At 41.9% G+C, this 14,705-nt stretch overlaps 1 protein-coding gene across 1 annotated transcript; it reads right to left on the reverse strand.

The window, feature by feature from the left end:
- Positions 1–637: 637 nt before the first annotated feature.
- On the reverse strand, positions 638–10,703 carry MRPL39 (mitochondrial ribosomal protein L39). Its single transcript, XM_061358972.1, has 10 exons — positions 10,623–10,703; positions 9,963–10,169; positions 9,485–9,624; positions 8,899–8,998; positions 7,922–7,989; positions 5,777–5,889; positions 3,822–3,887; positions 2,558–2,711; positions 1,607–1,654; positions 638–762 (listed from the first exon to the last, which is right to left on the reverse strand). Exons 1-10 carry the CDS (start codon positions 10,672–10,674, stop codon positions 676–678), a joined length of 1,035 nt encoding a protein of 344 aa, XP_061214956.1. The 5' UTR covers positions 10,675–10,703; the 3' UTR covers positions 638–675.
- Between the last annotated feature and the right edge of the window lie 4,002 nt (positions 10,704–14,705).

A 14,705-nucleotide genomic window follows, 5' to 3' on the forward strand; every position in this document is an offset into this window, starting at 1 on the left:
TGAACTCAAAGAACTTTTCAGCTTTTGTATTCTGCTACTTTTGTGTTAATAAAGCAATGGCAATTGCACAGTTGTCTAGCAAGTGGAGTCTTCTGAACTGGAAACACAGTATCTAATTGCAATTCTGACAGGAAACCAAAATTAGTAAAATAATAGTATTTTGTAACCCTTTACATGCTTCTGAGAGGATGTTTTCTCCTTTTTTTAGATATTATTTGTCTTAACTTCCTATTGCAGTAGCCAAAGAACTCAGTGGAATTCCATCAGAAAGTTCCAGCAAGAAACAAACACTTTAGGTCAAAAATGAGAAACAAATACTTTCTTCATCGAAGACCGAACAAGGGGTCTTGAAGTTATAACAAGATAAAGGGGATGGCCTTTGCAGCTGCCACTTCAACTACTGTCTGTAGGCCAAGCTGCACTAACCAGAGAGTACAACATTCGGACACATACAATTGCTGTCAAGATAAGGGCAAGGGTAACTTGCAAAATGAGTTATCACAACTGAAATATTACACACACACACCCTTTAAAACTTTAAAGTGGATTGAAATTTCTGGTAACAGCTTTATCCATGATTTAGGTCCACAGAATTCAAATTAATTACAATTTTTATATACAGCACAAATAAACCATGTAAAAATACACATTTTATTATGTACATTTAAAGTTAATTTAAACTGATGCAGTTCTTTCTTCTTCAGTTCCATCTTTTGCCTCATGATGTTCAACTGCTGCTTCCAAATATTTTTCTTCAGTGACCTGCACACAGGGATTTTGTTATATTTTTTTAATTATTTACTTCTCCTTGACCCTGGAAATCCTCCCCTTGCACTGTCACATTAACAAGAACAGACAGCCTACAAAGGCAGTTACTGCCTCCAAAATGATGCGCGTATTCAAATTAATTTTATGGGAAAATATGATGGGCTAGAATCTGAACACATCCTTGGCTAACAAGTTTCAGGAGACATGCAGCGCTTCTCTCTCTTACTACACAAATAAGTAAAATATTTGATTTGAAGGCTCCAAAACATCTGCTGTTTAATTCTTATGAAGATTTCCTATGTCTGAGAATGCTTTGCTAGCAAGTCTCTGATTATATGCAGCTTATATTTTATAGTTCCACTTATCTTAAAAACTTGGTCTTCTGCATTTACTTAGACACTGTAAAGCTTCTCTTGGATAAGCACATTTCAACTTTGAAACACTGGTTGTTTAACAGAATACTGTTTGTAAGAAACTTATTTTCAGTGTAGGTTTTAAACAGGAAAAAAAAAAACTCAAATTAATGCATTTATGCAGTTTACCAAAAGAGCATTCCCTTTTCTCTCCAGTAACTCCCACCTAGGTCCACCCAGTGGTATTAGATTTTATCCCTGCATTTACTTGTAAGAAACATGTCTGCATGTATCCTTTCAAACCTACTACACAGCAGTTTGGCAGTTAGATTTCTTGTGCATCAGATTTTAATTCAGCTGTGAATATTTCCATTCCTAAAGATGTGTTCTTGAATGTATTACCCATCCCTAATAATTCAAATTCTCCTTTATCACAGTGTATCTTTCTATTTGGTAAACTGTACTTCACCACTAACGAAACTTACCAGCCTCTTTGATCTTTCCAGCAGTTTGTGCCACACGATGTGGTGAGCCTGTATTAAATGTCATTAAATGATGTTAGTGCAGGTAAAGCATGAAATAAAATCTTAAAATAGATTCTGACAAATGTATAGAAATGCTGGCACAAAACCGTAACAATCCCTAACTCAGATGTTACAGCTCCTGATTCCAGCATCCAATTTGCCCACGTTCCTTTGGAGCACTTGAATAAATGTCTGCTGATCACATCCACAATGTGTGGAATCATTGAGGGAGTGGGTAAAAATGAGAGCTAAAATTTTACAATGAGGAAGGGGACACAGACATGAGGTGAGGAACCCACGCACACCTGTCCCTTGAAAACTTCCCCCAAGTGAGACAAACAGCACGTGTTAGACCACCTGTCACAAGCATATGAGTCAACAGGAATGGGAAGAAAGACTCCTGCCTCCAGCTATAGTTCTGCAAAGCCTTTGTTGGAAACTGATTAGTACTAGGCCTTTTTTTGTTATTGTGGTTAAGTTATACTTGGGTGTTATGAAAGACCTTAAAATGGCATCCTTTATCAGTAGTCTAAATTCAAAGTTCTGCTTCTCCCAAATCTGACTAAACACTGTCAACAGCCGCAATTTCAGAAGATTAGCATGCACGACTAAGGCAAAGTGAACGAAATATCCATGCAGAAACTGCACAACCAAAACAACACTCTCCGTACTGAAAGAAAATATCAAGGGCCCTGTGATGCAAACTTTTCTAGCTCCATTTCACATTCACAATAATTCCGGGAAAACAAATTCCAAATATCCAACACAGTCACATTACAGGCCTTTCCTTTATGCAGCTGTTCTCACCTCAGAATTATGTTCAGCTACCAGCACAGCATACAGTAAAGACCAGAAAGTAAGCCAAGCGCCCTAACGTAAAAAAGGAAAGCCTGTACAAAATGGATTAATTACCTTCAAATGGACTGGCAGGGACACACCCTGGAATCTCCTTACCAATTCAGACTGGTTAGTCTGAAGATTATGGGCTGCTGTTATCTCATACTGGAAACAGAAACTTGTCCTTGGAATATGAGGGCCTTCACTGACATCTACAAAGTCACCAAATCTGATGGGAGAGATAAGAAAAATACCCACAAATACATTGAGAGAGCAGTACAAGCCTATTTGTTTTTATGTTTCATTAGCAAATTCCTATCTAGAGAACAGATGAAAGAAAATCCACACAAATCCCAAACCAAATCTAAATAAATCCCCAGTTCAGCATTTCTAGATTTCCTGAAACAAAAGTACAAGTTACATAAGTGCCTAAAATGAACTTAATGAAATTTAAACCTTGAGTCTAGAAAGAGGACCCCAGGTTTAACAAATCTTTAAAGCCGTGTTGGCTTTAAAAGTGGGACAAATCTGTCATTCACCAGAAGATTTGTCTCCAAGATAACGCATTTTCCACAGTACAACGTTCACAACCTCCACACATGCTTCCCCTTCAAGTCTTGAAAAAATGCAAATCACTCGAGAACAGTGAGAGACAAAAATATGTACAGCAAAAGGATATTCAGAACAAACCTCTCCCAGAATTCAATAGGTAAGCCCATTCTATCATAACAGAGAACAACACACACAACATCTTTCTATAATTTCCAGAACTGTCATTGCAGAGACATCTGTTGTTTAGATAAATATGGACTCCAGAATCAAATACAATTTAGACATCTATAAAATGCTAGCCCAAGCTAGTCACAAATTCTTTTACATGCCTGAGATACAACACAAGCTTACAGCCTCCAGCTTAAGAAATCTTATTATCCCAGGAGCCAGCTCCACTCCCTAGCTTGCCAGTTAGGAAGATCTTGACAACTTCAGAAGAAAAGTCCACTACGCAATGCTAACTCTTGTTTTCAAGCAAGTACTTGGTTTGTATTTTATTTAACCTCTCAAGATTTAGAGATTTATCTAGATTTTATATAAAAGCAGTGAGACTTCTCTGGCACTTACCACCTCTAACTTAAATTAGTGAGATCCACCAAGTGTTAGGTATCACAAAACAATGATTGTATGAAGAAGAAAAAACCCAAATAACAACTTAAGAGCAATGAATAAAAGGGATTTCTAAATTGGAAACTACCACAAGTAACTTAGTCTTCTCACCTGCAGAGTACTTGCAACATTATCAGATCTTTTAGTGAATCATTACAGAATGAGTTGCTTTGCTCACCTATGTAACACTACAATTCCTTCCATATTCTGTGAAGCTTTTCGTTCAATCATCTCCAGTTTGTATCTGAACAAGACAAAAAAAATATTTAAAAAATCCTCACCTTTAACACCTAGTTCTTATAAGAATAATTAAGAGACTGACTTAAGGTGCATTCTTAAAAATCATGCTTGTATTCACATAAGCTCTCAAACAGGTTTAAATTCTAAATTTTATACAACACCACACATTGACATGTTTCATAAAGCATGTTGAACAGACCAGTCTAACCTCAGTTCCTGGAAAAATATATGGAGATTATACTGGTACCACTGACAGGCATTTAAAGAATAACACAGTCATCAGGCACAGTCAACATGGGTTCACAAAGGGAAAGTCCCGTTTAGCTACTTTTGTATCTTTCTATGACAAGGTTATCCACCTAGTGGATGAAGGGCAGGCAGTGGATGTAGTTTTTCTGGATTTTAGTAAGGCTTTTGATACTGTCCCTCACAGCACCCTTCTGGACAAGTTGTCAATGGCATGAAATTTAACAACTCCATATGCTGGATTGGTAGGGAGTAACACCGAGCACAAGTATAAACTGGGAGAGGAGTAACTGGAGAGCAGCCCTGCAGAAAGGGATCTGTGGGTGCCCTCTGACAGTGGACTCAATAAGGGTCAGGAGTGTAGCCTGGCAGCCAAGAGTGCAAACCCCATCCTGGGGTGTGTCAGACACAGCACAACCAGCTGGTCAGAAGTGACCATCCTGCTGTATTCAGTGTTGGTGGCCTTTCCTTGAGTACTGTGTGTAGTTCTGAGCCCCACAATTTAAGAAGGTTGTGAAGGTCCTTGACTGAACCACAGGAGGGCAACAAAGCTGGTGGAAGGGCTGCGAGGCATGTCCTGTGAGGAGCGGCTAAGGATAAACTATTTACCATTTTCCCCCACCTCTCTCTAACCCCCAAAAAGCTGTGGACCAGAGAACTCCTACCACCCCCAATCCCAAAACACTGCCTAAGTGTTTTTTTCAGCAATTTTTCAGAAAAATTGAGTGTTCTGAACAAGCCTTCTTTTATAGCACAGGCCAGAGCATTTTACCCGTTTTCCTCCTGCAGAGCTCAAAACCCACATTTCAGAAAGTTTTCATTTGAAGATACCAAAATATTAATTACAAAATCATTAGGGTAGGAAGGAACCTCTGGAGATCATCTAGTCCAACCCCCTACAAGGGGCCACCTACACTAGGTTACACAGGAACATGTCCAGGCAGGTTTTGAGTGTCTCCAGAGGGGGAGACTCCAGAACCTCCCTGGGCAGCCTGTTCCAGTGCTCTGCCACCTTCAAAGTAAAGAAATTCTTCCTCATGTTGAGGTGAAACTTCCTGTGTTTTAGTTTATGGGCACTGTCCTCATCCTACTGCTGGGCACCACTGAAAACAGTCTGGCACCATTCTCCTGGCATCCGCCTTTGAGATATTTATATGCATTAATGAGATACCCTCTCAGTCTTCTCTAGACTAAATAGGCCCAGCTCCTGCAATCTCTCCTCCTAAGAGATGTTCCAGACCCCTGGCCATCCCTGTGGCCCTCCGCTGGACCCTCTCCAGTAGCTCCTTATCTTTCCTGTACTGACGAGCCCAGAACTGGACACAGTACTCCACATGTGGCCTCATCAGGCCTTTCAGCTAGTACACCAAGTCTAATCGCCAGAGAAATTTAAAAGCAGTGAAACCTAAGAAGTCAACAGTCTTTTTCCATTTATCATAAAACTACATCCAAAGGCGCCCAGTGCTCTCTGGAGAGAATATCAAAATGAAAAAGATAGTGTGACAAAGAGAATGAAGGCAGGCTCATTCAGGGTAGTGAGAGAAGTACTTTTTTTTCTTCACCTGTCTTATTTTACATTTACAAAATCAAGCAGAGATTTAAATGAATTTGTAATTGCCCTTCTACAAGAAAGTCAAATTCAATCACCTGTTATGCTGAAACATTTCACGTGCCACTTTTGATTCAACATGCAGTGTTTCAAATACCAGGTCTTTGTGAATCAGCTTTCCAGCATCCCTTGTAAGAGAACGGAAGTTGTCCTAGAAAAACAACTGATATATATAAAACTGCCACCACTGTTTCACAGCTGTAATGAATAGACAAAGCGTAAGAAATACTAAATATTTGTCAAAACACCAACGATCCTCTACCATAAAGCCTAAATATAAGAATATTGCTGTGGGACCGTAACTCTTACTATTTATCAGCAACAGATTGCTACAAATCATCACTGTTTTAAATGGACTGATTCAATGCCCAGTCAAATCAATAAGCACTTTTCCATCAGAAACAATATATATTAATTGAAGCCAAACTTCTCAGGTTTTCCCTCCATGATATATACACATACAGTCTTGCTAGTCTTAAACACTCATTTGTGTGTCTTGTTTCCCAGAGGCATGACGCTGCTTATAAATGACCTCTATTGTGATGGAATTAAAGGGAAAAGAAAAATACTCAAAAATTAATACACAGAAATTGATCACCTTGATCCAGAATCCAAAGCTCTGCATATTCAGATTTATTAACAAATAATCTGTTATTAGGAGAAATTACATTTATAATGTCTCATAGAAAATATTCCAAACCAAGTTACTTCAACTACAAAGATTATACTGAAGAAAATTCTGCACTGTACCAATACTGCTGTTAGCCTTACACACCTCCACTGATATTTGGGCACAAGAATATGAGTAAGCACCAGATAAATAAAACATCTGGGATCACACCAGCTACCAAACAGTTATGAAACTTAGGTTTTAGATCATTAGATTTACTGAAGAGGATGATATATATAAGCAAGGTATTAAGGAGAGCTTCATCTGAATGTTCTCACAGTTCTTTTAGAACAGTAAGTTGATTATGCTGTAAACCACTTTTTACACACTTTTTTTTTTCAGAGGGCTCTACTTACGCAAAGACTATTGTTACATCTACATTACCAGCCAGGAGTGGCTGAGTAGGAGCAGATCTGTAAAGTAACAAAGATGGCACTGAGGTCCCAACAGCCATATCAACTGGTTTGGGAATGGTATTTCAGATTAGAACTTACTCTAGCCCCACAGACCTAAAACCTGTAAGCGCCTGAAGGACAGCTCAACATTTAGTTCCTAAAAGGAACCCGGCCTGTGTGCTCTGCGAGCACCCTGCAGTGAGAGCCGGTATGTGGTAAATATGGAGATCAGTTGCCAAAGAGTAGTCCTGACCTAAAAAAATACTGTAGATACACCCAAAAAAAACCAAAAAAACCTCACTGTCCCCTCTCCACCATCAAAAGAGAACCACTGAACAAGTATGTAGAAAACACTCCATATATACTATTGTATTTAGAGAAGAGATTTAGAGCAGCCCTGAGGAGAAGGACTTGGGGGTGTTGGTCAATGAGAAAATGAACATGAGCCAGCAGTGTGCGCTCGCAGCACAGAAAGTCAACCGCATCCTGGGCTGCATCAAAAGGAGTGTGACCAGCAGGTCCAAGGAGGTGATCCTGCCCCTGTACTCTGCTCTCATGAGACCTCACTTGGAGTATTGTGTACAGTTCTGGTGTCCTCAGCATAAAAAGTACATGGAACTGTTGGAACAAGTCCAGAGGAGGGCCACGAGGATGATCAGGGGACTGGAGCACCTCCCATACCAAGATAGGCTGAGAAAGTTGGGGCTGTTCAGCCTGGAGAAGAGAAGGCTGCGTGGAGACCTCATAGCAGCCTTCCAGTATCTGAAGGGGGGCTATATGGATGCTGAGGTAGGACTATTCATGAGGGACTGTAGTGACAGGACAAGGGGTAACAGATTAAAACTTAAACAGGGGAAGTTTAGGTTGGATACAAAGAAGAAGTTCTTCACTCTTAGGGTGGTGAAGCACTGGAATGGGCTGCCCAGGGAAGTCGCGAATGCTCCATCCATGGCAGTTTTCAAGGCCAGGCTGGACAGAGTCTTGTGTGACATCATTTAGTGTGAGGTGTCCCTGCCCACAGCAGTGGGGTTGGAACTAGATGATCTTAGGGTCCTTTCCAACCCTAATTATACAACCCAACCTATACAACCTTTCAGGCAAGAAGTTATTGTGCTTACATTTGTTGGTTTCCAGTCATTCAGTCTATCGTCCAAAATTATATCATAACAGAAAGCCCCAGAGATCACTGCAAATCCAAATAAAAAACACATTTGTAACAAGTACGTATTTCACTGTCATAGCATATTCTGATAAATATATCAAAATTAATAAGAAAAACAGAATGATCTCAAGAAATCCATTATAAAATATAAATTTTCAGCTGTGATTCTACAAGTGGCAGATTAAACCTGTACCATTTTCATTTCATTTCACTGAATGAGTCTTTGAAATGAGTCTTAATGTAATGTCGGTGTAATACCATATAGCTTAGTATATGCAAGATTATTCCAAATCCTGAACTGAAATATCCACTCTATACTTACCAATCAAGACAAATGCTGAAATCCCTAAAAAGGGAATCAGTTGTAGGAGGACCCCAAATATAAGAACATTGGTTGCTCGTTATATCAAATGCATAATTACACTGGGTTTGTTATTTAAATAACTTCCTCTATTGTTCGCTATCTCACTTTCGTAAATCTTAAATCAGGCCACAGATGAGCAGTTGTTACTAACCCTGTGTGTACTTCAATAATCTTCCAACTTGATGTATACACCGCAATTTTTAGTAGCAGTTTTTAGCAGTCACAGTTACGTAGTTATTAGAGCAAATTTCACAAAACAAACCACATCTTAAATACCTTACCCATATAACTTCCCAATAAATAGGTTATATCCTTAAGTTACTAACTGTTAAATCCTAAGTGGTCTGAAACCCAGTTGCCACACAGATCAATTTTCTGTACTTTGATAACAAAATTACTCTATGATTACTACAAATTAAAGGCTACAACAACAGCACATAATACACTTATGAATGCTAAGTACCTTCAATCACTGGAGCCTCTGGTTGTTGTGGGGTTTTTTGCAAGACTATTAAACACTCATTTTAGAAGCAGTAAAAGCAACAGTCAATATAAAACACTTGTCTCACCTGGCACTTCTGGAGCTCTAATCAGATTGACTGAATATTCATCTTTGAATGCCCGCTTTAATACACATGCCATGATCATGGCACAGGAACGCCAGTAGGCCTATGAAGAGAATTCCAAAACACAGATTTACTACCTAGAAGCCAACAAACCAACCAGATGAACATCAGTTATTCACTCCAAAAGAATACCGCCATCTAACTGAATGACGTACAAACCTAGCTGTCAACCCAAACACTACCCTCTTTACTATTTAAACTTGTATTTGGAGATAATTCTACATATAGAATCAATAAAATATAAAATCAAAACTGCACTTAAAATGCAAACCAGATGTTTCCCTGGAGACATTTAAATCTGAAATCACAAAACAATACCACGATATAGATTGAAAGGGATGCTTACACATCACCTAGCCCACACCCTTGTCCAGCTAATGACAACCATGATGCACCAAGCACCTATTAGAAACATCTGAAACCTTCACAACAAAGTCCAAGAAAGGAGATGGACTTGGAACTGAAAGGCGTATATAGAATCAAGTGGTCATAACTAAGGCCACCTACTATGGGATAAGATACAGATTACCTTGTTTACTTCTTCTGGGTCTTCATCTTTGAAAGTAAGGAACTGAATTTCACAAGATTTGGTCAAGGGTCTGTACATATCCCAGGCTTCACCATCCACAAGAGCTAGAACGGACCTCTTGCAATGCCACTCACTTAAGTCTAAACAAAGTAAAGTAAGTATTACACATTTATTAACCATATTTCTCAGTCAGCAGTTTAGATCCCTGCATTTGTAACAACAAACTGCAACTTTCACTTTTGTAAATTACTTGGGAGGACAAGTTGCTAACAGAGCCTCCAAAAATGAACTGTTTCTTCTGATGGATCTTAGTACAAATGTATTTTAAACTTACCAAACACAAATATTCTGAATGTACGTCTGTTGTCCTGGTCATTAAAATGTCAGTAATTTTAACATTTCAAATTGAGATAACAAGTACTTCAATTGGCAGTACAATTTTCATCAGCAGTGTCACACTGTTAGTCCATTCACTTACGCATGGCACAATTGTACGGAGTAGATAAAGCTTTGTTCATTACAAACACACTCCCAGGGTGCGATTTCCCAGTGTATTTTACTTCAATTTTCTCAATTCGTGGATAAAGAGACAACTGTCTTTCTTTCTCTTTGCTGAAGAGCTCATTACGCATCTGAATCACTTCTTCTGATGTCAGTCGAGAAACAGTTGATGTGGAGATGAACCCTAGTAAAAGGAATGATCTAAACTAAGCGACAGGGAGTTTCAAAGTCTCTTTATAAGATGCTAGTTTCTAAAAGGTAAACATTTCGCTGTACTGCTCCTCCATGGGCCCGTCTCAACATGCCAAGGGTGAGCACTTCAGCAGCTCTTGCTGCCCGCCCATCCATCCTCGGTCCCTGCAATGCCTGCAGGAAGCCACGAAAGAAAACCGAAGCAACGAGATCATAACGACTGCCTCTGGCTGCAAAGCCCCTTCCCTCACACCGGCCCACAGCCCCTGAGGCGGGGAAACCGGCCGGCACCGCCTCCCGCCCGCGGCCGCCGTCCCCACGGTGGCCTCCTCAGCCCGCGGCCCTGAGCCGAGCCGAGCCGAGCCGAGCCAAGCCGAGCCGCCCCGCACGGCGAGGGTCCCTCCAAGCACCACAAAAGAACAACCCCGAAGCTGCTGCCACTCACGCCGCCCCTGGCGCCTGCCCCACAGGCCGCAGGCAGCCCAGCGCGCCGCCATGCTCCGGCCCAGTCCTGCCGCCCGGTGCAGCCACCCCTGGCTCCGCCGGAAACAGCAGCAGCGGCCCCGCGGTTCCGCGTGCGGTTCCGCATGGGGCCGCCAGGCGGCGCCAGAGGGCCGGGCCCGGGCCCAGGCCCAGGCCCAGGGCTGGAGGCGCATCGGCCTCGGCCCCGGACCCCAACTCTACTCTTAGGGGCCCCGCGCTGTGTTAGCTCCGGCATACTGGGTGTACTGCGTTACCCTCTCATCTCCCTTTGCCTCATCGGGCCTCATGACACTGGCGTGTCATCCCCAAAACCTGCACCTTTTGGTTGGCCTTAAGGTCATCTCGTACTGAGGAGCACAAATATGTGGCACTGGCATCACAGCATTAAGGGTCTGGTGTGGAAAGGGGCTCTTGTGCCCTGCCCCTTGTTGTGTCAGCCATGGGCTGGACCACACCAGGCACATGCTACCAAGTTTCCATGTTAACTCCAGCTCCTCACCCTCTGCCTGCACTGACCTCTTGTGTTGGGTTTGCGTGCCAAGGTTTTGGTACTGGGGAGCCACAGGGCAGTTTCTGTGAGAAACTGCAGAAGCTTCCCTTGTGTCCAACAGAACTAATGCAACCAGCTGCAAGATGGACCTGCTGCTGGCCAAGGTTGAGCCCATCAGCATGGTGGTAGCATAGTATTTAAACAGGGGGGCGTTACTGCACAGGAACAATTGCAGCCAGAGAGAGGAGTGAGAATATGTGAGAGAAGGAGCTCTGCACACACCAAGGTCAGTGCAGAAGGAGGGGAGGAGGTGCTACGGCTAACAGCAGAGATTCCCCTGCAGCCTGTGGTGAGGCAGACTGTGCCCCTGCAGCCCATGGAGATCCATGGTGGAGCAGACACCCACCTGCAGTCTGGGAAAGACCCTACTCCAGAGCAGGGGGATGCCCGAAGGAGACTGTGACCCCATGGGAAGCCAACACTGGAGCAGGCTCCTTGCAGGACCTGTGGCCCCATGGAGAGAGGAACAGGTTTGCTGACAGGACTGATGACCCCATGCTGGAGCAATCTGAAGGGCTGCACCCATGGAAGGGACCCACCCTGGAGCATTTCATGAAGAACTGCAGCCTGTGGGAAGGACTTACATTGGAGAAGTTTATGGAAGACTCTCTCTTGTGGGAGGGACCCCACACTGGAGCAAGGGAAGAGTGTTAGTAGGAAGGAGCAGCAGAGACAACGTGTGATGAGCTGACCACAACCCCCATTCCCCACCCCCTTACACTGCTGTGGGGAGGCAAGTGGAGAATTCATGAGTGAAGTTGAGCCTGGAAAGGCAGGAGGGGTGTTAAGGTGTTAAGGTTTGGTTTTATCTCATTAGCCTACTCTGATTCAATTGGTAATAAATTAAACTGATTTCCCCAAGTCTATTTTGCCCATGATGGTAATTGCTGAATGATCTCCTTGTCCTTATCTCAACCCACAAACCTTTTGTTATATTTTTCTCTTCCCTGTCCAGCTGAGAAGGGGAGTGATAGGGTGGCTTTGGTGAGCACCTGGCATCCAGCCAAGGCCAACACACCATACCTCATTACTGCCCTTCCTACTCCAAAAAATGAAGCCAAGCAGAAACTAGCTACTGCATGTGCAGGAAAAACACACTTTGCATTAGAATGTGTTAAAAAATGTGAAATAACTTGAGTTTGTTTAGATGTTTTACAATTTATCTGATGGTAATCTTCAGCCTAATCCCCAGTTGGCAAAAATATAACAACAGCTATCAAGAATGCCAGTGTTAAACAGTTACACTGAATTAGTGCCATTAAGCACTAAAGGATGTAATTAAACTCAGCATTGGAAAGATAAATAAGTTAATACCTGCAAGGGCCAGGAATATACAGCGAATTTTCCACTATGGAAACACATCTGCAGAGCAGTGGAACATCTGGCTCCTCTCAGTTCAGCACCCAGCACTGGCTTCCCTTCTCAGATGGGCTCTCATCCAGAAAACAAGGTGTGCAGGTACAGTACCTATTTGTGCCCTCTGTTACATTATTTGATGGATTAAGAATTTCAGCAAGTCATTCACCCTGCTTCTTCATTTTTTAAAACAAGTTAAATGCAAGTTATTTTTTAGCCTTACTGCAGGCTACATCACTGTGGGTGTAAAGCAGTTTATGGCCCTGAGGTGAAAGGTCCAGAGAAAACACAAAGATGCTATTATTATTTGTAATTTATTTTGTCATTATAACTCAACTACACCATTTCTTCTGTTAACTTTTTATTTTATGGCTTGAGGTCAATGTGTGGTCAATGACCACACCACATCACATAATCATTTTGGTTTAAATAGAAAAAAAGAAAAAAAAAAAACAAACTGAAAAACACAAAGAAAGTTTACAGTTTAGGGTATAAAAAGAACATTTTACTCTATTAGGTGACAATTTCAATATGTTTGGAGAATGAAAAACACAAACAAACCCTACTCTGTAACTCTGAGGAAACCTTGAGCAACAGGAGTAAAATTCTATTTGATACTGCACACTTTATTATACGGCTCTGTTTTAAATTGCTGCTTTCTAATCTCTAAATCTTCTTTTGTGCAAGTTTTTGCAACTTTTTATTCATCTTAATCTTCAGAAAAATGGTGGTAGGGTATCTGGTCCCTCCGAGTTGTTTGGTAATGCTCTGGAAGCACAATGCACATAAAAAGCCATCTGGGACTTGTAACACCCTGAAGGCTACAGGAGGAGCATTGTTATAGCCCTCTGTCTTTTGGTAATCCTGAGCTGACAGAGAGACAGTGCAAAGCTTTACCCCCCACTGGAAATGAAAAGACAACCAAAGCTCCTGGGAAATTCATGCAGGCTTCAGCTGGAATCTCTACAGCCCCCGGACAGAGAACAGAAACAGTATTATCATAGATATGGGATTAATTAAAAAAGTTCAGCCTCCACGCTTAGTTTTGACTCCTGCTGGCTCACAACTGCAATATCATTTCTTTGTTTACCACAGTAAACATCTACTTGAGGCTTCTGTGAGAAAGTAAAAGCGCCTGGGTCTACTCAAATCCCATGGACTGAGCCAAGGGCCAGCTGAGGGATACTGTCAGCTGCCCATCGTGGCCCTGTCAGCAGCCAGGGAGGGCACACAGGCCTTCTGCAATCCCTCAGCTATTGATCTCTCAATGCCAAAAGACAAAAGCCTTCCAACTGAGAAATACTCTGGGAAGGGTTTGGCTGAAGTCCCGTGACATTTAGCTGTCACAACACTGAGCACATTTGTGGTACAGAGAAGAGATGGGAAACAAAACTGTCCAAGATTAATTACAAGGTATAAGCCTTCATAAAGCCATTTGACTTTCAGGAAAACTATGGATGTTATTTCATAATGGGCAGAAAATAAGAGGTTGTCATAGGAGGGAACAGAAACTCCATAATCACTCTTATGCCATAGTATGTGACCCAACAGCAACACATAAGTGACAAACTGTGACATTCAATCACCCACATGGTCCCAAAGCCGGGTCTGAGCTCACATATTTATTCAAAAGCAAAACTGGCTTAAAAATTCCTGCCCCTCCCTCTACTACTCTTGGCTGTTTCTCACTGGCTACTCTCTAGGTAGGCAAGTGTAGCAGCACTGTCCAAGGCACTGAACACAAGATCACTGAAGTGGTACAAATTGCAGGATTAGTATTGGTGAAAGATTATGTTTTATTCACATTATTTCAGTGACCTGGCTTAACATATAGCTTTGTACACTCATTTCTGAGCACAAGTGAAGTCGTAGCAGTAATCCATGGCCAGAGACAGCAATTCCCTGGAAGACAACTTGATGTGAAACTACACCCTAAGAGCTGGGTTCTTCATGCCACCATGAAGCAGAAAAGCATTGTAAACACTGTGGTAACATAATTCTGTATATACCACTACCAGTATTGTGGCTAACACATTGTCCACTGTTGCTTAAGTTGAATTGAGGCATGTAATTTGGTGGCTTTTTTAGAAGTTTACCTTTGATTAGTCTAGTGGGAAGTGTCCCCGCCCGAGGCAGGGG

This window comes from Neopsephotus bourkii, unplaced genomic scaffold (assembly GCF_033783945.1).
Source record: "Neopsephotus bourkii isolate Nb327-2 ecotype Australia unplaced genomic scaffold, CSIRO-AGI_Nbou_v1 NB_962, whole genome shotgun sequence".
NCBI lineage: Eukaryota > Metazoa > Chordata > Aves > Psittaciformes > Psittacidae > Neopsephotus > Neopsephotus bourkii.